The 24,565-nt window shown below is 32.9% G+C and overlaps 1 protein-coding gene across 1 annotated transcript in view; it reads right to left on the bottom strand.

Moving 5' to 3' along the window:
• Positions 1-24,351, bottom strand: part of LOC140441333 (glutathione S-transferase 1-like) — a 54,070-nt gene extending 29,719 nt beyond the window's left edge. The window contains exons 1-3 of the mRNA XM_072531985.1: positions 24,181-24,351; positions 23,894-24,038; positions 22,892-23,092 (exon numbers count right to left, since the gene is read on the bottom strand). Coding sequence (XP_072388086.1) covers positions 22,892-23,092; positions 23,894-24,034 — 342 coding nt within the window. The 5' untranslated portion in view covers positions 24,035-24,038; positions 24,181-24,351. The remainder of the gene's footprint in view (positions 1-22,891; positions 23,093-23,893; positions 24,039-24,180) is intronic.
• Positions 24,352-24,565: the final 214 nt, after the last annotated feature.

The raw sequence follows: 24,565 nt of genomic DNA, 5'->3' as shown, positions 1-24,565 counted from the left end.
TGTAACCAAGACGCTTGGGCTTTGTCCGCTTTTGAAACTACAATCAATATTTGATTGTAATATTTTACGGTAAAAGGCCTGTTTTGCAACGAACTTTCATTGAGGACTGATACAATAGGTTATAATTAACAGAATCCTGGTGTTAGTTTTCTTACTACTACTACTACTATCAGTAGTATTTCAATTCCCTCTCTCCAGCTTCTTCTCGGCCTTCCTCTGTTCTTTTTTCCTTGTGGTGTCCACGTCAAAATCTGTTTCGGAATCCTGTCATCTGGCATTCTCCGTACATGGCCGTACCATATTAGCTGTTTTGTTTTTATGTCATCAACTATTGTATGCTTGACACCCATCATTTCTTTGATTTGCCTGCTGCTCTTCTCCAGAAGTCCATTTCTGTTGCTAGTAACAGTTTCTCTGTTCTTTGTTTCATTGGCCAAACTTCACTGCCATATGTGATTACACTTTTAAGTATGGTGTTGTATATGAGTTGTTTGTTCGCTTTAGATATTGTTTGGTCCCACAGAATGCCGTTCATCATGGATATGGCTTTTCTACCCTGTATGTTTCTGTCTTTTATAGCAGCATCGAGTGTTCCATCTTGAGTTATCTTCATACCCAGGTACTTGTATTCATCACAGTGTCTAATTTCTACCCCATCGTCTAATATAATGGACTGCTTTGTCCCTCCAATACACATGGTTTCAGTTTTCTTAATGTTGACCTCGAGACCCCATTTGTTATATTCTTCTATTAGCTTCCGAGTCATGTAACTCAAGTCGTCATGATCCTGAGCAATCAGTATTTGGTCATCAGCGAAACATAAGGTGTACAGTGTAGTCTCGTCATTGAGAGGGATTCCCATGCGACTACATTTTCTTTTCCACAGCTTGAGTGCTTGTTTCAGATAAATTTTGAAAAGGTTAGGCGAAATACAGCAACCCTGCTTTAGTCCTTTCGTGACCTTAAATCCCTCAGATATCCTTGATCCAGTTTTAATTTTTACAGTCGTTCCATTATACAGACTTTGGACTGCTTTGATAAGACCATGCTTAATGTTGGTTTGCTGTAGGGTTGACCATACTTTACTGAGGGGTACACTGTCATATGCTTTTTGTAAGTCTACAAACAGCAGGTGAACTTCTTTATTGATGGCTGTTTTTTTCTCAATAACTTGCGTAATAGAGTACAAGTGGTCTACTGTGCATCGCCCAACTCTAAAACCAGCTTGCTCCTCTGCTTCGTATTCTCTATAGTCATTGTCTATTTTGTTCTTAATAAGTTTCCCATACATCCTACTTATTGTGCTGTTTACCGCAATAGTAGAATGTCTATGCCGGTTGACCCCACCATAGGGAAATCAATGTGTTAGAGAGAGCGTTCTATCAATGTGTTGGAGAGAGACAGATGATGTCACATGCCCCGACGCGCCGTGGAAGGAGTCTATTGACTTATAGTTCAACTTTTATCCGCTGGATGTCACTAGTAGTCACATGTCATCCGCCATTTTTCAACAATAATTAATAAATTATTTAGCTGCCAAATCTTGTCAACTAGTTTCAACTTTTATCCGCTAGACGTCGCTAGTAGTCACTTGTCATCCACCATTTTTCAACAATAATTTATAAATTATTTAGCTATCAAATCTTGTCAACTATCAAATTATGATGCTTTTTTACAACAAATTCCAATTAAGATGTACATACTATTTAACACATAACTATTTTATTATTAGACACAGGTCAGGACTAAGGAAAATTTTAAAACAAATAAAATTAATATATATTTATTCTTTACGTTAAACGTGCTTCAATTCATCAATGTTTTCCATACGGTGTGGATCAGAAGAGTTTTACGAAAAAATACAAAAGTTAAAAGCCGATATACAGTGGTACGAAGATAGAACTGCAATTGAAAAACTATTTGCAGACTTTCATTTGTCAGAAAGAAAATTACCAAAAACAACACAATACCCGTTAAAAAAAATTCAGCCAACAAGATGTCTCAACTGACAACCTCGTTCATCATTCCCACAGCTATTGTTAATAATGTCCTTTATACAAACGTTCCAAATAATGTTAAGAACATACCGATATGTTTTAACGAGGTAAAAACTGATTGTAATCGAACTGAATGGGCTCTAATGGATCATGATGTGGTGAATTATGGACAGCTTCCAGTATTTTTCAAAAGGATACCAAAGTCAGGATGAGCATTCTACAAGATCATACTAATATCCTAAAATAACACCGAAAGTGATTCAAAATCGTACAAAACTAATAATGATGTCATCGGACATTATTGTTCATCGATTATACTTTTAACTATCGTATTAGTAATAAATGTATTTTTAACGATTAATATTATTATAAAATTTTTTGTAAAACGCAAATGTGAATCATCTTGCATTAAAGTAAATATGTAAAAAAGGAAGACTGTGTTTTTTTTTTATAAAACTAAAATAATATGTTTAATCTTTTATTTAAATAAGTCTATTTTACATAGGTAATATCTTTTCACAAAACCATTGGCGGAGGTGATCCACATTTCTCTCGGTGCAGGAAAATAATCCAGTGGTGTGACATGGGTTGGCATTATGAATAAAGTTTCCAGTAGCACAAGGTGTAACACAGTAACTTGCAAGCATCAATAATGACGGGAAAAACTCCAAAAATATGACATTTCTTTTGTAAAAATTCTGCTTTTTGTTCTCCGCGAACGTAAATGTAGTCAGCTGCGTACAACTTAGATTCTAGTATTTCATTTATTTTGGAATATTCAACATCCTCATTAGAATACCGAAGACCATGAATGTTTTTCTCCAAGTACGCAGCAGTCTTCTTATCTTGATTACTTAATGTAGCAAACGGTTGCGGAGACGTAAATATATAATGACATCGCTTATTTCCAATTTCAATGCTAAGCTCTTTGGGTACAAACCACCCATCTACGGTGAATCCCTGAATGTCTACGAACGCTATTCTCATGATGATTGCTTGTCTGCTACTAACACTTCATTTAACTTATTTAATCTTTTTAAATGATATTTTTGACAACTTCAGTTAGAGGAAAGTATTCGAGTAGGCTGTCGTGAACAATTAAACAGTACGCTCGAGTGCCTGCCGGAAAACCTTCATCTGCTTCGATTTCCAACTTAACATCAACAGTTCCTGATCTGAATGAAGTATCATCCTGTTTGGAGCAGTCGAACGCAAACAAGGTATATTTTTTAAAAGCCTGATAATCCAAGATGGGATGTTTTCTTGACGAATGAGCATAACTGGGAAAGAATTCGGTATAGTTGTAGTGAGCTATAGTGTCCTCCGGAGGCGTGTCAGCCGGGAGCTGACAGCCGTGCCGGACGCATCAAGGAATTTGGATATCGGTCAAAATACTTGGGAATTCCAAGTTTGGCCAAATCCAAATTTCTAATTGATTCGATGCAGGGAAATTCCACTTTTGCTACGTAAAACAAAGAATTTGTTTTACATAAAAGCAGGTAGATTTTCTCTCATCGATCAGTCGAGCTTGCCTCTTCTACTGTAGACCTAGTCGGTGCTATTATTGTCCCTACTAAGTTATTGTTTTATTTCTGATTTCTTATATACCATTTTTATTTTAGCATTATTGTATATTCAGACCTTTTCAGGTTAGAATATTACATTGATCTATATTTGTCCATGTACTGATTATTTGATATTTTGATTGTTTATTTTTCTTGTATTTTGTGTCTAAGTTGTTCTTCCGTAAGTTAAGAACACTTAGAAATATTTATCTTGCTTTTTCTATTTTATATTTTGATTTGTACTTTGTCTAAGTAGTTCTTTCCGGTAAGTCAAAGAACTCTTAGAAATATTTCTCTGAATATTTGACTTGTTATTTTAATTGTTTGTCTAAGCCGTTCTTTTCCGGTGAGTCAAAAGAACACTTAGAAATATCTTCATAATCATTGTTGCATTAGTATTTCCGATATTTTATCTAAGATATTTTCTTCCTTAAGTTAAGAAAATACTTAATACATTTGTCTCTTTCATTTTCTATTTTATGCTAAGTTGTTTCTTCCGTAAGTCAAGAAACACTTAGCAATATTTCCACATCTTTTCTATATTTGATTTTTCTTATTTTCTATTATAAGTCGTTCTTCCGTAAGTCAAGAAACACTTATTTGTGCATTTATTTTACTATATTTGATTCTCTTGTTTATTTTCTGTTCTAAGTTGTTTCTTCCGTAAGTCAAGAAACACTTAGACATATTTCTATAATCTGTTTCATTTTTGCATTTCTCGTTTTATATTTTGAGTATTTTATTTTTCCACTCTAAGTCGTTTCTTCCGTAAGTCAAGAAACACTTAAAAATATTTCCATATTTTACTCTCACATTTACATATTTCATTTATCTATATTTCTGTCCTAAGTTGTTTCTTCCGTAAGTCAAGAAACACTTAGAAACATTTTTCCTTTGCATTATAGTTTTATACCATTTAATTTAATTGTTTACTAAGTTATTCCTTCCGTAAGTCAAGGAATACTTAGATCATTTTTACCTATCTGTTTTCCATTTTTGCTCTGATACTTTGTAACTGTTCCTTGGAACCGTTACCTATAACAGATATTTGTCACTGGAACTGTTATTTATAACAGCGGTAGTATTTAACCTTTCTACCAGCGACAAACCAAAAATGGTGAATACCCGATCCAATTCCGGGGATAGGAAAAAGCCCGAAGAGCCGGCGATGGGTCCTACAAGCCCAAATGCCCCCTCTCGGCAGCAATAGCATAGTCATTTTTATCAAAATCTAATTGCATTCTCTCGTTAGGCCAATATTCTCCATTAATAACCACTCGTATGCTTGACATTCTAATGTGATCGAATGACGTTGGATTGGCGTGAATGTCATCTCGTTTAGAAGTTTGAAAAGCTACAATGACCTAGCGTGGACGTTCAACAGCTGAAGTTGTCTTTACACTCCATATCTCACGTGGAGATCCTGCCGTAAGTGAAGGTAGTTCATTAAGCTCCCATTTACGGAAAGGTATAGTTATCGGCGTATTATTCTTAATCGGAGTCATTTTTTCAATTTTCACATCATCATTGGGAAAGACATGTTTGATCTTGAGTTCCATGCTAGTAACAGTTAAAGATACTGTTGTTGTCGTTGTGGTATTAGGTTCTTCCACTAAAATACAATATCTATCATTACGTGCCCGAACAAATCGAAACACTTGACGACCATAAGTTAATTTATTGTAATCGTTGAAAATGTTAAAAAAAATTTTTATCGGAATCAGTAAACTAAAGCTGTCTCCTGATAAATGTGGATTATTCGGATAGTTCCATCCTGCGGTACTGAGAAACTGTGAATTTTCAGGAGTGTAACACAACAAACTGCGAATAGTGCTATTGGATCTCGAACTATTTCCATATCGTGTGAACTTTGGGTATATGTACATGTATCAAACAAGAAGGCTCCAGCATTCGTTGCAAGAGAAACAGTTCCATTACCCACTTTTTTTATACTTCCTTTAATTTCCAAAATTGTTTCGTGTATAGCAAAAAATGCATCTGATTTATTTATGATAAATTCAACAACATCGCTATTGTTAAATGACTTGATGTAAGGTGTGTACGTACGATATTCTTCTTTTCTAATAGTATCGTCGAACAGAGGTTTTTGGTAAATGTCGAAAATAGGTGGCTGAGGTTCTTGAACCTGTCGTCGAATATATTGACGTTTTGACATCCTTCAACTTTAATCCAATGGAAACAAGAAAAGCTTTATTGACAGCAGACACGTCACGTCGCTTGCAGGATTGGCGTGAGACTAATGGATTTTGGTGTGTAGAGTTTTGTTTTATAATTAACCATCTATATCGTTTCCTTAAAATCCAAATGCAGCGTACTTTTCTCTCCTCTAAAGTTAACAGGTCTTAATTCTTGATCAACTACACTAACGGTAATTTTGGTAATTTCGCGTATGCTGTTGCTTACTGGTATGTATATAGGATTATGAGGACGTTCGTCTATAGAAAAACCAGGATTAACACTTATCGGAAAATAAAGAATCGTGTGCGCAGGTCTGTCCTCGTAGAAGGCTCCTTCGGTAATGTTGCATTCAAAGAGTAGACTCGATACTTTTATAATGTTGACAGGTTCATCTGAAGAATGCATTTTTCCTGGGGCCAAAATTCTATTTGAGGAGAATCCCAGTAATTTCCCAAGACTATCGTCTTTATCGAAAGTAATGGTGTGATCCTGACAGAAAATTTCACATTTAAGCGTATTGTTGTTCGGTCTTAAAGTAAACTCCCGAACCGAATTGTATTTATGCATTAATTAATTTCGAATGTACGCTTCGATATCAGTAATTTCATAGCATCCGGATGGAATTTCAATATTACGCAGCTTTGTACGATCATTTTGCTCATAGAAATAAAACTTTTCACCATCGATGTTTGGAATTGAATTAAATGTATGAAATCCCAACACTGCTACATAATACTGACGAAACGGATCAAGCATAAGAGGCACTTGAGGAGTAAACGAAAACTCGTTTGTAGTACTCGTCAGTATATCAATATGTTAAAAAATTCTTTTCATTTTTCTTATACTGTTACATGTTTTTTGTTTTATTTTTCTCATAATATGGCACTTCACAAAATACACATTTACTTTCCATATACATGCCACAAATATCACTCCATTCATGTATCATAATCTTTCTTGCAAGGTAAATATTCTTCTAGTGCGTGACGAATATCTTAGAGGTAGTTCATACCAAATACCGCTCGTTATATTTTCCATAAAAATGTGAATGGCACGTCTCAAGATTTCCTTAGATGGTTGCATTGTAGAGAAACTTTAAGCACAAATGTCCACAGTTTATTTGGTTATAACTTTGATATTGATCGTTATTGTAGAAAATTCTTCCGCCGTTCAAATATGATACTAGTTCTCGCGGTGGCTTCAAGCAACCATATGAATCAAAGTACTCTATGTTGTTGTTTATCTTCTTGTAAGCTACCCAATGTGTACCGGGGTTCGTTGAAATGTCGAGATTAATTATAGCACATTCATGTTTACGAGGGTTACGCGGTAAATTATCTCTAATAAACACACCACGAAAATTTGGAATTTTAGCGGTAGTTTTTTGACTTCTTTAAATATAATCCAAAGCCATCTTAAGCGTTTTTTCGAAGGTATAATCCTTTACCTAGATGTTCCATAGCTTTATTGTGACGTTTATCCTCTTCTAGTTTCTTTTGGGCATTCTTTGAATCAATTACAGTCTTAGTGATTGCGCTGGCGCCCCGCGCCAAACTACCAAGAGCTGATAATCCTGCAAAGATGGGGATTAAAGGCAAAATACCACCAGATTTTGATTCGAATGGAATGATTCGTGGAACTCGTACATTATTTTTCCCACCTACATTCTTAACGGCTTTTCTAGCTGCTGCAAGTGCAACTAAGGCTCATTTACGTAGATTTGGTGACTGAGGAGTACGTTTCAACGTTTTAATAATTGGTTGTAGTATATGTCGCTTAAATGAACCGACACCTTTACCACGTTTCATACCCATACTCAGTTTTCGTTTAGCTTTCATTGTTGTAGTAGTAAACCAGGCAGTAGCTTTTTCACCTAAAGATGCGTCTTTTGCTTTAACTCGTTCCCACGCTTTGTTTTCCAACACCCAATCTGCTTTATGTCGATCTTTCAATGAATTACTTTGGGAATATGCGATATCGTGATCCCTCGCAGCTCGATCTAATGGATTTATCCCAAGATCTCCACGAACTAGACGTTTCTGTAATTTTGTTCCAGGTCCTAGATATTGGTAACCAGAAGCATGTAATTCAAACAGTAGATTATTGATCAGAGAATTTAAAACTCCTTCACCTTGAACGACCAACATTGAAATGAATTGTTTCTTACAAAAAATTCCTTTATATAACCAAGTGTATAAAATACATCTCAATCACAAGATGAATGTCGTTCAACAAGACAAGACACTAGCAGTGGAAAACTTGGATTTTGTCGATAACGTGACAAGAACCAGTAAACATGGCGCATTGATACCACATTCTTTTCGTGCTATCATATGTGGTCCAAGTGGATGTGGAAAAACTAATGTTATGTTGGCATTACTGTTGACGATATCGTAAAGGCTTCGACAAATTTATAAAAATGTAGGTATGATCGAAACACACGCATTGTATAACAATATGTCAGACAAAGAGGTAGTTGCACGCAAACGTAAAGTTGACGAATTAGCTCGGGTCATTCGCAAAAAGTATTTGCCGCTAAAGTTAGGTAGAACAGAACAAGATGAGTCACTAAATAAAATATTTAAGAAGATAGCTAAACCTCTAAAAGATATTGCGCAATCTTCAAAAACGTTGCATCATGATATTAATAATAAGCTTAGACACGTCAAAAAGGAAGAGATCAAAACGGAAGAGGGGGTAAAAAAAGAAGATAACGATGACGATGTTTTTACTGCTGCAGTATCAACCAGTCAAGTTAAAGAACATGAAATGTTTGATCCTAATAATGTTTCGAAAGAGGTTATTAATGAATATATAGAGCAATATCCTCCAATGAGCCATAAATATATAAAAGAGTTTTGGATGAAAGATAATAAAATTGATAAAAACTATGGACCTATTTACAATGATGTAATTGGTTGGATGTTAGGCAAACGGCTAATAAACTTTAACAAAAACAAAGGTAGTATACAAGTCATCAGTGATGGTAGTGGGGAAGGAGGATGGGTGCTGGGAACGCCAGGTCTATACCAACTAATTTTCTATGATAACTCTGAAGATTATAATGATAAAGATTTAAAGCACTATAAAAGTTTATTAAATAGTACAGAAGTTCATCTGGATTCCAAAGGTCGTCTTAAAGGTGCAACTGGGAAAAAATATCATCATATTATCAAACCGCTATTTAAACCTACCGACGAAACAACAAAGAAATCGCCACCGAAAACTCGATCTACTGCATTAAAGAGACAACCTTTCGAGGGTCTTCGTTTAGCAAAAACGACTCGTTCATCATCGTCAACAACGTCTCCTCGAACATCGTTATCTTCACCATCTAGCTCCAAAGGGTCAGGGCTCGTCGATGATTCTCATTTGATCTACAATGATAATCCTATTGAATATGTGTATTGGGATGATCCAAACGAACTATGCGGCAGACTCAAACTGTTGATTGCTTCCCAAGAAGCAGAAAACACATTTCACAAGAACGAAATTGTTGCCATTATCAACGAATTACGTGAAGCAGATATTATATTATTAATGTTAAGTTAGATTATTGGAACATCATTCCCAATATGAGTGTTGACATGTTTGGTCGTCATCATTATCGTTCTAATGAACAAGTTGTTAAAAAGCTACGTGATGGTTTAAAGCAATCCATTTTGGATTTACAAAACCAGATACATGCAGTCAATAAGGATATTAAACGAGATTCTCCTGTAGCAGGTATACATCTTTCCAACAAGAAATACGTAGATGAGCGCATTGTTCATGTCAAAAATTTTGTAAGAAAAGAGTTTAATTTGACACGCAAAGAATATAATGCAAACGATACTCAACTTGAACAAAAAATCTCAAACTCCATCAGCAAGATTGAAAGCAACTTTATTAAAAAAATTAATGAGTTATCTGATGACAATAAAATGGTTGGTTTGAAAATATCTGATTTAAGAAAACAAGTACATGACTTTAAAAATGATTTAGATAATATAAACGTAAAATGAAGAAGAACATTACAGATGCTGCCTACCAAAGTTCACAAAATATGCTGAAAACGTTGGAAATAGAAAAAAAGATTAAAACAATGGATCTTAATTCACATGATTTAGACAATCGTCTTAAGGTAATAGAAGAGTACATCGAAAATAATAAAATCATATAAAGACTAGGAAACAATGACTTAAAGCGTTAGAAGATAAAAAGGTTTGGAAGAGTGAAGAAGTCCGATGTAAAAAAGATGAAAAGTAAAAAAACACAGTTAAATATGCAAACAATAAATGCCAATAGGATTCATGATATTGAGCAATGGCAAAAAAGTATTCGAGATGAATCAGATATGAGATCTTTATTAGATGGTAGAGTATCAGATCTGTCAAAGACTTTGTTCGAGCTGGAAGAACGTTTATCTGAAGCAGTAAAAGAAATACAAGACTCACTTGCTATATTTAACACATATTTACACCCTTTAGTCCAAAGAGTTAAAGCGTTTGAAGGTAGACATGGCGTATTGCATGGCGAATAATCTGAAGTATCTAATTTACTAGAGTCAGCTTTAATTACCTCCTCATATACATCCCCACACTGTAACTCGTAGACAAAACTATCGGTGTCCATGTACATAAGCTTACACTTATCTACTCCCATTTTTGGTATCATATAGTTGTAATGAAAATCATACATGACTGTCTTCGAGAGGTCTAGAATTGCCTACCCTACATACAGGTTTATTTAACGTTATTTCAAGCTTTTTTAATTCGATAACTACCAGATTTTCCTCTAAAATTGTGCAACTATGGAATCGAAAATTTGAAATTAAGTTTGCGGCGCCATAGCGACCACCCCAAGATTTGGCAATTTTGCAAATACGGTGTTTTTTTATAATTTCCATGGTTTTCCCGAACACAGCGTTGTTCATTAATTTATATAGATTTTTTTCGAAATATGTCCGAGCTATAGCCCTATTTCGAGTATTTAGCTCGATGTAGGGCTTCAACAGGCTTCCTGTTTAAATTGTAAAATTTTATGAATTTTCGTTAACTTTAATCCATTAGCAAGCGTTTGTTTTAAATTTTTTATAGTGAACAGTATATTCTTTTTTATCGTTAAGTGTTAAGTTGTCATTAATTTCGACAATTTTACCCCACCGCTGGGCGGTACGCTGCGTTCGGCTACAAACGGAAAATCTTTATGTTTATCATGCAATTCTTGTGGGTATAATAGATCAACTTATAGCACGTACCCTATATCAGAGTTGTCGGGTATTGGTGTCACATCAAACGATGTTACATCATCCACCCATTTGAATCCTCCGTAGGGTAAGAGCTGCTCCATTGCAAAACCATACAAATTGTTTACATCCAGGTACATAAGGTACTTGAAAGGCTTTTTACGATCGTATTCAGACATATATTTATTGTTGGCCTCCGAAAATCGGTTACTACACACGGATATTCCACCTCTTATGGCATTTTCGTAAAACAACACCATGTCTTGATCCTTTAGTAGTTCTAGCCTACACCCAGTATACTTGAGCATACAGTCTCACGTATATCCGGGCATTGTCTAGTACCACGCAGGATCCAAACCATAGGTAGAGAAACATTTTTTACGTAATTATTCGAAAACGTCAGCAAGAAGCAGAATATCTGTTTTTAAATAAATATCGGAATATTCCGCTATAGTTTGAATATTAAAATGCTGCCAAACAGATTGTGCATGAGCATACTTCTCATCACTTATAGTTTCATCGTTTAATTTATTGTAAAATTTTTCAATTCAGGGCAAATCTTTTTCATTTAATTTTTCCAAAGAATCAATGTAATCGTAACAGAAAACTCCTTTACGCGTTAGTAGTTTAAATTTATTTTCATCTAAAATTTGAAATTCCCTCTGTAAAATTTTCTTCTCTGAATCAGATAAAATTGAAACTAATTCATCAAGAGAAGCCCCCATAAATCGAAAAGAGTCTATAAATCGTAATTTAATGTTATTTTCATCTGAGTGCAGCGTAAAGGAGATATATTTATCTGTGTTGATGGGAAGTACACTCAAGTGACCTTTTTTACATAAATTTTAAATCATAAAATGTCATATCCAGAGAGGTTATGAAATATAATAGGCACTACAAACAATTTTCGAAAGTTCAGATTACATGCTTGGTGTGCGAAACCTCTGAATTTCCCACTGAAATGGTCATGGTATTTAACGATTATGTCTTTGATTGAAAAACTTTTACTGCAAATATGACACGATGTTGCTGTACTTGCATTTGGTTTTTCAATCATAGGCGTAATTGTTTTTATTTTTGAGTTTACAAATTTCGGAACATCAGCCATACGATTCGCAAACTAATCCATACAATCTGCACCTCGGTAGTTATCGAAATACGAAAGGTTGTCGTCAAAGTTGCATTTTACATAAAAACCGGCACTATACGGAACATGTTTTTGATATTTTACGGTTTTAGTTAAATTTACGTTGCTTTGGTTATAATTTTCTAATTGACACTCAAAATCTGCATAAACTACAAAAGGAGTAGTTTGCTGATATGTAAAGTTTTTAAATTCGACGTGGCTCTCTTTTGGAAGGTTAATTTTAAATTTATTAAATTTAGAACACACTTTTTCATGCTCAACTAATTTATTTTGTTGATGAAAATAATTCATACGTCTATCGCAAATAAATTTTTTGTGATTGTTCTTATTTAACTGACTACTAACCAGACGCGAAAGATTTTTAATCCAACAATATTGGTATTTAATATCTTCGTTACAATCATCATCAGCTCGTGGAGCATCATAATCAGTTAAGCGCGGATAATATTTATTTTGAACTAAAAGTAAATTAACGTGTGTGTCCCGTTTATTTTCTGTTAATCTAGCGGGTAATACTATGTAAAATAATGTTTTTTCTGTTTGAACTAATTCTAAAGCGTAAACATTAACTGAAATATTATTTAATTTCTCAAATTTTGAAATTTTTGTTAGCGGCATAGGACTATCTAAATTCTCTGTTTGTAAAACTTCTGTAAAGTATGGATATGAAGAGGTTTTTCTGCATGCTTTTTATCCCTAGGAGCCCGAAGAGCGCTTACGATGGCCCAGTAAAAACAATTTTGATCTGTATTTTTAATGTTTATACAAGCTTTTTTTTAAAATTGGTTCTGGGAGTCTAATGTAAGACGAAACGTTTCCAAGTTGAAATTTATTTATATTAACAGCTAAAGAAATAATTTTATTTAATGTAAATCCCGAATCTTTTTCGGCAAATTCCAATAATTCGTTTAAAAGTTTATCTACTATATTTCCCTTGAACCATTCGTCTATTTGAGTTGATATATCAATAACATAATTTTTAGTATTAAAACATTTAATTTCCAAAATCTCATTATCTCCTGATTTTCTAATAAACTCCCCACAAAATGCTGTATTTACTTTAAGTGCAGAGTGGGTTTTTAAAATTTTACCGATTTTATTTTTAAAAACAACTTCACAATCTCCTAAAAATTGATTCAAATCCTTATGACGTAAATAAGCTATAATTCTGGTTTTGATTCTACTTTGTAAGCTTGATTGTACATTTTCCCATTTAATCCTCTGACCCAACTTTAAATGAAGACCCGACCCTATATGCCTATTTAAAATTAGTTTTCTAAAATGTTTAAAATGACCCAAATTTGTTTCTATTTTTCTACAAGTGCCTACAGATAATTTGTTTTGTTTCCTACTACGAGTTACCTTCTTACATAATTTAATTTGTTTTTGTAATCGTTTTAGCCATACTTCCGCATCTCTGATTGTAAAATGATCAAATAAAATTTTTCGTAATTTTTTAATTGCTAGTACAACACCGTCCGTTTGTTTGATGATATTATCAATAGTAATACCACTAGTGATTCAATTTTCGCGATAAGTCTGTCGATTTACTTCCAAACGAAACTGAGTTGCCTGAAAACGCCACGAGTCCGTAGGACGAGTGGTGTTTTCTTTAAGAAACTCAGTTGAGTTTAGAAATAAAAGACAAATTTATAAGCTAAATTAAATCACGAGTGGTATTTTATTAGACTATTTCATGAACAAAGTGATAGGTCAAAAATTCAGTAGAATGAGAGGAAGGAATTTAATAATAATACATTTGATCTAGGTAACCCAAATCTACCCATTTTTTGAATAATTCACAATTAGTCATAATCATGAAATATTTATTATAACTATAAATAATTTGTTATAATTATTTTTTACCTATAACAATAAATCATTTGTACACGAAAAAAATACATTATTCTCGACTATAATTATTATAAACGGTTCATAAATTGTCTCCATATATAAGATTTAGATTTTCTTGTGTTACTTGGTATATTTTCTTCAATGTTTTGGTTTATAACTTAGTTTGAAGTACCACCGAAACGACTCATTATGACGTATACAGCTACAATAATTTTTTTGGCAAACGTCAAACTTTGCTTTGCGATCGGTATCCATGGTTACGTCGTTGAAAACACGAAGCTGATAGACCAATCAGAATTGAAAGACAGTTGGTGTTTTTGCGATAACACAAGCTGTCTTTGGTTTGTGATTGGTCAGATTATGTGAAAATTTTAAGATGAGTGAAATAGTCAATATTATTCGAAGACTTTTATTTTATAAAAGAACACTTTACGACAAACAAATAAGAAAAAAATTTAAAAATTGCTCACCCCTATCCTTTTTTCTAAACGTTAATGTTCAGTTATCCTAAACGATGATAGGAGTCTTTGCTTGCCAAGGTCCACTTCCCCTTGGTCCCCTTGGTTGGTACACTTCGGTCACCCGCTGAGGCAGAAAAACTATTTCGGTCCCCAAATCTACCAAAACTGCTGGTTCAAATTTGCCGTTCACCACTTTTGCGGACTGTATTGGAAATGGCTGTCCAACTGGTAGTTCTTTTAGTTTTTTTTAATGGGTTTCCTTTCTGCAATCGAAGACGCACAGTTAATTTTTGCTAGATCCATCTGAAAATATTAGCTTCCTATATAAATCTATATATTTAGAAAATTCAAACTAAGACTAAGGAAATAATAGCAAAACGGAAAATCAAAGAAATATTAAAAAAGAAATAATATGTATATTGTTACGAACAAAACGAGCTACGAAAATAGAATAAAACATTATAAAAGAAAGAATATGTATACTGTACGAATAATATCGAAAGATGCCAAAATAACATTTTTATCGAAATCATATGTGTACTGCATAAAAATAGAAATAATATGTATACTGTACGAATTGTCGGCCCTTGAATTTTTTTATTGGTTTGCATACACAACGCATATATTTAGAAATTCAAACTAAAAAACTATTGGCATGAGATAATAGCAAAACGAAAAATCAAAATATATATATTGTTACGAATATACATACTAGAACGAGATATTAAAAAAGAAAGAATATGTATAGTGTGAAAATAAAATTGAAATTTCTATTGAAGAACACTAAAATAACAATTTCGTCAAAATAGGGTCTTGACTACATAAAAATATAGATAAAATAAAACAAATAAGACGAAGATAAAAATAATCGAAACTTTCTATCGAACATTACTAAAATAACATTTTTATCGAAATATGTATACTGTATAAAAATAGAGAAATAGAAATAATATATATATATATATATATATATATATATATATATTATATATGTATATATATATATATATATATATATATATATATATATATATATATATATATGTATATATATATATATACTGTACGAATGGCTTGTCTTTCAATTTTTTAGTGATTTACATACACAACTATATATATTTAGAAATTCAAACTAAAAACTATTGGCATGAGATAATATCAAAATACATATGAAAAAAGAAATAGTATATATTGTTACAAATATACATACCAGAACGAGATATTAAAAAAAGAAAGAATATGTCTAGTGTCGAAATAAAATTGAAATTTCTATCGAAGAACACTTAAATAACATTTTTTATCGAAATAGTGTGTGTACTACATGAAAATAGAGAAATAATATGTATACTGTACGAATAAAACTAAAATTGAGAAATAAAACAAATAAATGGAAGATCGAGAAAGATAATTGAAATTTCTATCTAAGATTACTAAAAAAAACATTTTTGTTGAAAAAATATGTATACTGTATAAAAATAGAAATAATATGTATACTGTGCGAATGGCTGGTCTTTCAATTTTTTATTGGTTTGCATACACAACTGTATATATTTAGAAATTCGAACTTAAACTATTGGCATGAGATAATAGCAAAAACGAAAATCAAAATACATGTAAAAATAGAAATAATATGTATATTGTTATGAATATAAACGAAAATAGAACAAGATATTAGAAAATAAAGAATACGTATGGTGAATAAACTTGAAATTTCTATCAAAGAACACTAAAATAACATTTTTATCGAAATAGTGTATACTGCATGAAAATAGAGAAATATTATGTATACTGTACGAATAAAACAAATAAGACGAATATCGAGAAAAATATGTGTACAGTTACAAAGAATTCAAAAATATGTGAATATACAAGTTAAAAAACAAAATCATAAAAAAGAGAAAACTTACCTCGGTATATTAGTCACGACACAACTTTTAGGCACAAACAAATTTTTCTTATTGCTAAACAAAGCACGATAAATGAAAAACCGTCGTGCATCCTATTTTATATTGTAGCTTAATTGAAGTCACATGCATCTAATAGTAAACATTTTCCAGTTTATTCTTGAAAGTCGTGTTGGTTCATAATTAATTATTCAATAGCAAATACTTAGTAACACAACACATGCAGCATCCGGAAATGACAATTGTATGTAAAATGCATGTGTGTGTCTAATTCTCGACATCAATATTATAGATAAAAATGGGACTCCCTTGGACAATACCATTATGCAGTAAACTATTTTAAATGTCCAGAAAATACAATTGCATGTAAAATGCATATATTATATTCTCAGTACCAATATTATAGATAAAAACGGGACTCCTTGTGAAATAACATTTTCCAATGAAGTATTTATAGATATATAATTAAATTGTATTCCAAAGGATATGTTTTTTTTATTTACTAATATATTACAATTTTGTAATAAAATTCTATAAATTATGTATTTGAATTAAATATTTTTTACTTGACCAAAAAACTTAGTCGCTTCATCAAATATATTCTATATACGCGAGAGCGAAATAGCTAAATTGATATAGCGTCTGCCGCTGGAACAGACAATTGTTGGTTCGAGTCCCCATATTAGTAGCTTTATTTATTTATTTAATAATTGTAATTTGGATTTTAAAAAATGGGCGTTAATACAAGATTTGGCAGCTAAATAATTTATAAATTATTGTTGAAAAATGGTGGATGACAAGTGACTACTAGTGACGTCTAGCGGAAAAAAGTTGCAACTAGTTGACAAGATTTGGCAGCTAAATAATTTATAAATTATTGTTGAAAAAGGCAGATGACAAGTGACTACTAGTGACATCTAGCGAATAAAAGTTGAACTATAAGTCAGTAGACTCGTTCCACGGTGCGTCGGAGCATATGACATCATCTGTCTCTCTCCAACACATTGATAGAACGCTCTCTCTCTAACACATTGATTTCCTTATGGTGGGGTCAACCGGCATGAACACTCTACTCGCAATTCCTCCTCTGTAATTTTCACACTGATCCTTGCTGCCCTTTTTGTGGATAGTTGACATGATAGGTAATATCCATTCTTTTGATAATTCGGCCAAATTCAAGAAGTCCTGAAAGAGTTTTCTTAACTGTTCCTGGTGTTAGTTTTCTTTCGACCAAAATGAGACATGTCCGGTTTTGCATCTACACGCCTCATATATATATATATATATATATATATATATATATATATATATATATATATATATATATATATATATATATATATATATATATATATCAATAAAATATGATATTCCTACATATCAGCAAAATCTAGAAATATTTAATAATATATAAAAATTGCGGTTGAGAAGACAAAATCCACATAGGGTTGTAAAACCAGAATATGATATTCCTACATATCGGAAAAGTCTAGAGATATTATTTAATATCAATAAAACTAACAAAAATAAGTGGTTATGTAAATTATATTTTTTAGTATACCTTCCCACTCTCTACAATTTTGATAGCTAACCCACATAAAAAAAAACAATGAATTATTTTATCAAATAATTAAAAGGGAGTAAAAAACTAGAACTTTGGCATTTAGATATTATTAATGCTATTTGATTTCATTGATGCTATTGTTTAGTGGGTGTATTAAAAGTACTGTATCTCAAATGAAACGCCACATGCCATCTTGAAGCATCTTCAAGATGGAATGAGGAAAACTGAACTAACTGAGAGCATGGAAGTCCCCTAAAGTGCCAGAAGGCGATTATTGCCGCGATTTCATAATTCTAGAAGTCCTGACAAGCAACAGCTTTAACCTAGACTGTACCATTAATGTTTCTAACCCCTATTAACCTAGGTAAAAACAATATAATAAAACGCAATAAACCAATAAAAATGGGTAACAAAAATAACATTTTTAGATATAGAATTTGTTGAAAGATAGTTACTTTAATTTAAAATTATTATGCTTCTGAGGTAGGTGGCAGACGCGGCCCTCGGATCAGAAGAAACCGGGGTTGTAATAATTTCGAGAACCGTCAGTGTAAAGATCAGGACCTTTAACTCGGTCAGTCGTGAATAACCCATTAGAAACTGCAAGTACAAATACTACATGGAAGATTATTTTCTATAAAACCTGGCTTCAGTGTTAATTTTTTTTGCAAACTAAAAGGGTTTTTACAAAAAAAAAATTCTACTTATGGGCATTTTACACCTGCATGTTACAGATTTCCAAATTTAAATTCAATTAAAAATCGTAATTACTTTTGAATAATTTTGCAACTACACTGACTTTATATTTTCTTAATAATTTCTTAATATTTTCTGCAATTGTACATTTTCAACACGTTCACGAAGTTACCAAATACACTCGCGATCATAAAATCCGGGTCACCTTGAAAATCACTGATATTTCATTTTTAACGAGCTTTATCGTAAATAATAATAACACAAATACAAACTAATGCATGTTTCTGAGAATTGTTGTAGTCTTAGCGGTTTCCTTTGCAACAAAGAATTTCAATAGTGCCGATTTCGCGGGAAAGCGCACACTTCCCAAAATGAACGGTACCTGTAACTGCCGCTTGTTCTAAATGTCTCATTTGTGCTTCGACTTTCTGTTCAAACGCAACGAACAAACGTTTATTATTGCCACCATTAGTGTTTATTAGTGCCATTATTAGTGTTTATTATTGTTTATTTTTTGCCAAAAATACCCTTGACTGTTGTTGAAACGGCACAAATTGTTGCTCTTGTGAAAGACGGTCACACTCAACAGCAAGTCGCAAGAACTGTTGGCGTAAGCCTTTCTACGGTTCAACGAGTGCTTCAACGCTTTCAGGAGAAGGGTTTGCTATCAAGACGACCTGGCTCTGGACGAAGAAGAATGACCACGGTACGAGATGACCGTTTTCTTGTGTTTCAAGCTTTACGAAACCGGACCTCAACTGCGATTATGCATCGAAATCGTCTACAGGAAGTACGAAATGGCAATGTCAGCGTTGCAACAGTCAGGAGAAGACTTTGTTCTTTTGGACTATCTTCTTGGGTAATGGCTACAGGACCGCCACTTCGCCTGGCGCATCGAGTTGCACGACTAGCTTTTGCTCGACAATACGCGCATTGGGGAATTAACGATTGGAACAAAGAGTTATTCTCAGATGAATTCCGTTTCTGCCTAACTGGATCCGATGGACGTGTAAGAGTTTGGAGGAGAACCGGTGAATGATTTTCACAAGCTTGCATTGCTCCAAGAATGCCATTTGGTGGAGGCTCGGTCATGGCTTGGGGAGGTATATCTTCCGACATCCGCACAGAATTACCCTTCATCGAAAATGGGTCCTTAACTGCACGAAGGGACATTACGGAGATTCTGGAAGAACATGTTATGCATACCATGGTAAGGCTTGGAGAAAACGTCGTTTTTATGCAGAACAACGCACGAAAGCACGTTGCCACGATCAGTATGCAATACTTGGACGAGGTTGGAATTACGATGTTACCCTATCCAGCTAGGTCTCCGGACCTGAATCCCATCGAACATATCTGGGACGATTTGAAAAAACGTATTCAACCCCTAACATCTCCTCCTAACAACGGACAGGAGCTTAAGGATCTGTTAGTGAGAGAGTGGAATAACATACCACAACATGTAATCCGGAGAAAAATTGAGAGTATGCCCCGTCGTCTGCAAGAGGTCATTAGAGCAAGTGGAGGCAATACACGATATGAGCCATTGAAATTTCACTGACATTTTACCACGTTCTGTATTTTCCATTTTTTTCGTATGCCTGTTTTATCAACAATTTGGTTTGTTTTCAGCTTTTTCAATAAAAACAATAAAAAACCGTTTTGTTTTTCTTTCAAAACAAACATTGATGACAAATAAAAAATACGTTAACCTAAAAAAAAGGTTATTACTCCACCAGATGCAAAAATATTCCAGAAACTTAAAATTTTCCAGGTGACCTGGATTTTATGATTGCGAGTGTACATGGGTCTGGTATGAACTTTACATTCAACCGGTACTGAAATTTGGAGACCTTGCTGGTCTGGTATGAACTAAATATTATGATATAGGTACCTACGGAATCGTCGTGATATGCTTTATATTTTAGTTATGTTTTAAGTTACCAGATGCCAGCACCTGGTAACGTCCCACAAAGAAATTTTTTACGCTATGGGATTTACCGGACCTCCGTAACTGGTTATTAGTTTTATAGTAAACATTGTACACATGTTGTTTTTTTATTAAAATCTATAAAATGTCGTCTGGGGGAAAAATGGTTAAATCGGTGCTGAACAAGTATCAAAGTGCTTGGATACAAGCTGAAAGTGAATCTGATAGATGAATGGATGATCCATTGGAAAACTTCTGATGGAGATCCTGATGGAGACCTCCAACCAGGTCTGATGGAGATCCTGAATACACACTCCTAGTGAAGATAGCGACAATTCTGATAGGGACGAATCCATAAATTTGAATGAAGAATTATCCAGTGATATAGAAACTGATAATTATGAATCGAAAAAAGAAATTTGTAAGAATAAAAGTGACTCTTATAATTTGATTTTCATTATCTTTTTTTATAGGTGATGCTGAGGAAGATGTATGGATTGACATTCAGGAAACAGATGGTGATAAGTGGGTTCCGACTAATAAAGAAGAAATTAAAAAATTCTTTAGTATCGTGACCTACATGGGATTCTTGAAGGTCCCTAATATTCGATTATATTGGTCCAAAAATGGCCTTTATAATAATAAGTTTATCTCCTCAGTTATGACTACATTATTAATTCTACGATATCTACATTTTCAAAATACCGACGGTGTACTAGAAAGAAACGATAAATTATACAAAATCAGACATGTTTTAGACTTACTTAATGAGAGATTCGTGAAAATCATGACGCGAGGAAGGGATGTAGTCATAGATGAAAGTATGGTAAGACCATGGCGTGGTCATTTGAGTATACGGCAAAATATAAAAAACAAACGCCATAAATATGTATATTAAATTATATAAACTATGTACCCTCAGCGGATATACCTATAAAGTAATGGTTTACTGTGGAAAAGAAACCAATATGATAAACAAAAGCTTTATATGCTCATAACTTTTATTCGGGCATTCCTCTTGCAAAAGATATATTAGATCACCAAATTTTTTATTGTGGGACTCTTAAAAGCAATCGGAAAGGTATTCCAAAGGGAACAGTTCCAAAGAAACTAAGTAAAGAAAAATGAAATAATTGGCATCAAAAATAAGGACAATATAAAGGTAATCCATTGGCAAGAAAAGACACCAGTATTAATGTTATCCAGTAAACTTGAGTAAACCCTAAACTTCTGCAATACAGGCAAGAAAAAGAGAACAAAAACAAGGGAGGAACCAGTGGAATATATTTTACTACAACAAAGCTAAAAAAAGGTGTACATTACAGTGACCAAATGGCAGCTTATTATTCTTTCTTACAAAAGGGTCGTAACTGGTATCGTAAGGTAGTGTTTGAACTAATTTTTGGTGCTACAATAATCAACAACTGGATTGTCTATAATAAAACAAACATCGAAAAAAAAGATACCAATGCTACCGTTTCATAAACAGTTAGCATTACAACTTGTGCTTGGCTTTGTGCTTAACTTGTTTTTATGATAGACATATCTAATTATTAATTACTATTTTAATTATTATATATTTTTGTACACTTAAATATTACTTCAAATAAAAATTGATAATTTTATTTATTTTTTAAAAGTAAAATATTCCAAATTGCCGCATTAGTATCAGTATATTTTTTTATATACTGTAAATACTTTACCAGACATCGGAATCTGGGGCTATTGCTGCCAGAAGTGTATTGAAATGTTTACTATGAGATGGCAGTGTTAGATTCAAAGTAATTTCAAATATAAAGTCACATAAACCATTTATTTATAGATATGTTTACCAGATCCATAGGTATGGTATCGTCCTGAACAGTAGACAGTGTTATAAGATACAGGGATCTGGTAAAGTCAGTAAATGTTACTGACAAATTGCACTGCACACTATCCATTATCTATTCATTAACTGATAATTCCCTATATTGGCTTCATAATTTTTGGAACTTTGATAAGAGTACTTCCCACAAAAATATTAAAGTCTTCCTAAATAAAGATGTAATTATTTTATTATATATTATTATTATATAATTACTACTTTTTCAATAAATATGTGGGTTTGTTAGATGTTACTTATATGTTTACAATATACTATTTTTAAGAAATCATTCAGAATATTCTGTTTTCTATTTCCACAAAGTATTTTTGTTTCAATATTTCACCATTTTTCTGCAGAAGATATAAAGAAAAATAAACAACTTTCTTTTAATTTTTATATATTGTTCTGGTTAAACAGTATTCCATTTAAAGGTTTTGTGTTAAGAGTGGTTATAAAATAAAATTTAATATTTTAACTACTTACACATATAGCTCGGATTCTTGGATATAATGTTCCACAATCAAAAAATAATCTCTGATCTACAAGAGCTCTCTTTTTTGGATCTTTGGGATATAAATTATCATCCTTTGAGTATACTGTTGCCAGATATCCTGCAATAGCATGACTGTCCCACACAGCAAAATCTCCATCAACCAAAGTAGGTACAGTATGTTGAGGGTTGATCTGAAAGTTTAATAAAACAATTTACTACAATGTGATATAACAATAACAGAAGATATTACAGCTAACGAGTAAGTTCTGGGAAGGAAGACACTTAATGAATTGATTTGTGATACTACTGCTGAAATATCATGCAAATATATGCCTTCACAATAAAAAGTTGAGTTCACTAGGACAGAAGTTAGCTAGTAAAGCATAGAATTCTTTATTGGTGCAGTACTTGAAAATTAACTACAAATATGCTGTTAGTGACTTGTTCTTACCATTCATAGTTCACAGTTAGGAACAAATGGCTGAATTAACAACAGATTTTCTATGATTTTGTCATCAGATCTTAATAACAAATAAGATACACAATACAGAAAGATACAAAGATTGATAATTTTCTAATGGGAAAACTTCACTAAACTAAAAATAGCAGTTGGAAGCTTAAATACAGGTAGGTATTTTGTTTTAGACCATATGGACTTTTCTGCATAGTCAGAAAGAGAGAATGAGAAAGTAAAAAAGCGAAAAATTGTTCTTCTTCTTCTTCAAGTGCCATCTCCGCGGCGGAGGTCGGCAATCATCATAGCTATTCGAACTTTTGAGACGGCTGCTCTGAAAAATTGTTAGGGTGGTAAAATTAAAGAGGAAAGAAACAAACAGCAAAAAAAATTATAATTAGGTATTATGGATGCTTGTAAGATACCACAAATTTTCAAAAAAGTAAAGAAAATTAGACCTCATGAAATATTATTGGCAGTGATCAATGTACATAGTAAAGTTTGTCTATTATAGTACAATAATAGGTACACTGCCTACCTTTAAAAATTCTTCAGTGAATTGTTCTCTTTTTGATACATCTATAATCTGTATATCTACATCAACACCCGCCGCTTTAGCCGCTAAATATGCTCCTCTGGAAGGTCCACTTAGAGATAAATGGTACAAGATGGGCTTCATTTCGCTTTATGTTAAGATTTTTATTAAATTAATTAGGTTAAAGTTAAAACTAAACAAGCTAAAAGAATTTGTAAACACTTAAAACTTAAAACACTGCAATGTGCAATGACTGCAAGCAACCTTACAACCAAACAATATAGATTTACAACTTAGAACTTATAACAAACTGCAAACACAACGTTCGGTGACACAATGCTTAAACCACAGAACACAGCTCACAGCTGAGCTGGTATTTAATTCAAATAATTATAAATCATATTCTGTTTTAAAAAACTGGTTTTAAATCTTTTCAGCACAGAGCACAGCTTTTGAGTTGCTGTCAGGAGTAGTCCATAGTCCATGCAAAGCAAACAACGCCAATTATCATAGGCGGAGAGTGGAGAGAAATTGCGAAATCAACGGGTTTCTAATCCGAAAATTGTTTTTTCTGCAGCCGTCCCGAAAATAAAACTTTCGGTATGATTTATTAAATCGAAAGTACCATTTTACACAACTCGTGGCGAAAGGACGAGTTGTGTAAAAAGTAGCTAC

Source organism: Diabrotica undecimpunctata, chromosome 5, assembly GCF_040954645.1.
Source record: "Diabrotica undecimpunctata isolate CICGRU chromosome 5, icDiaUnde3, whole genome shotgun sequence".
Taxonomy (NCBI): domain Eukaryota; kingdom Metazoa; phylum Arthropoda; class Insecta; order Coleoptera; family Chrysomelidae; genus Diabrotica; species Diabrotica undecimpunctata.
This window is presented reverse-complemented; position numbering and strand designations above follow the sequence as displayed.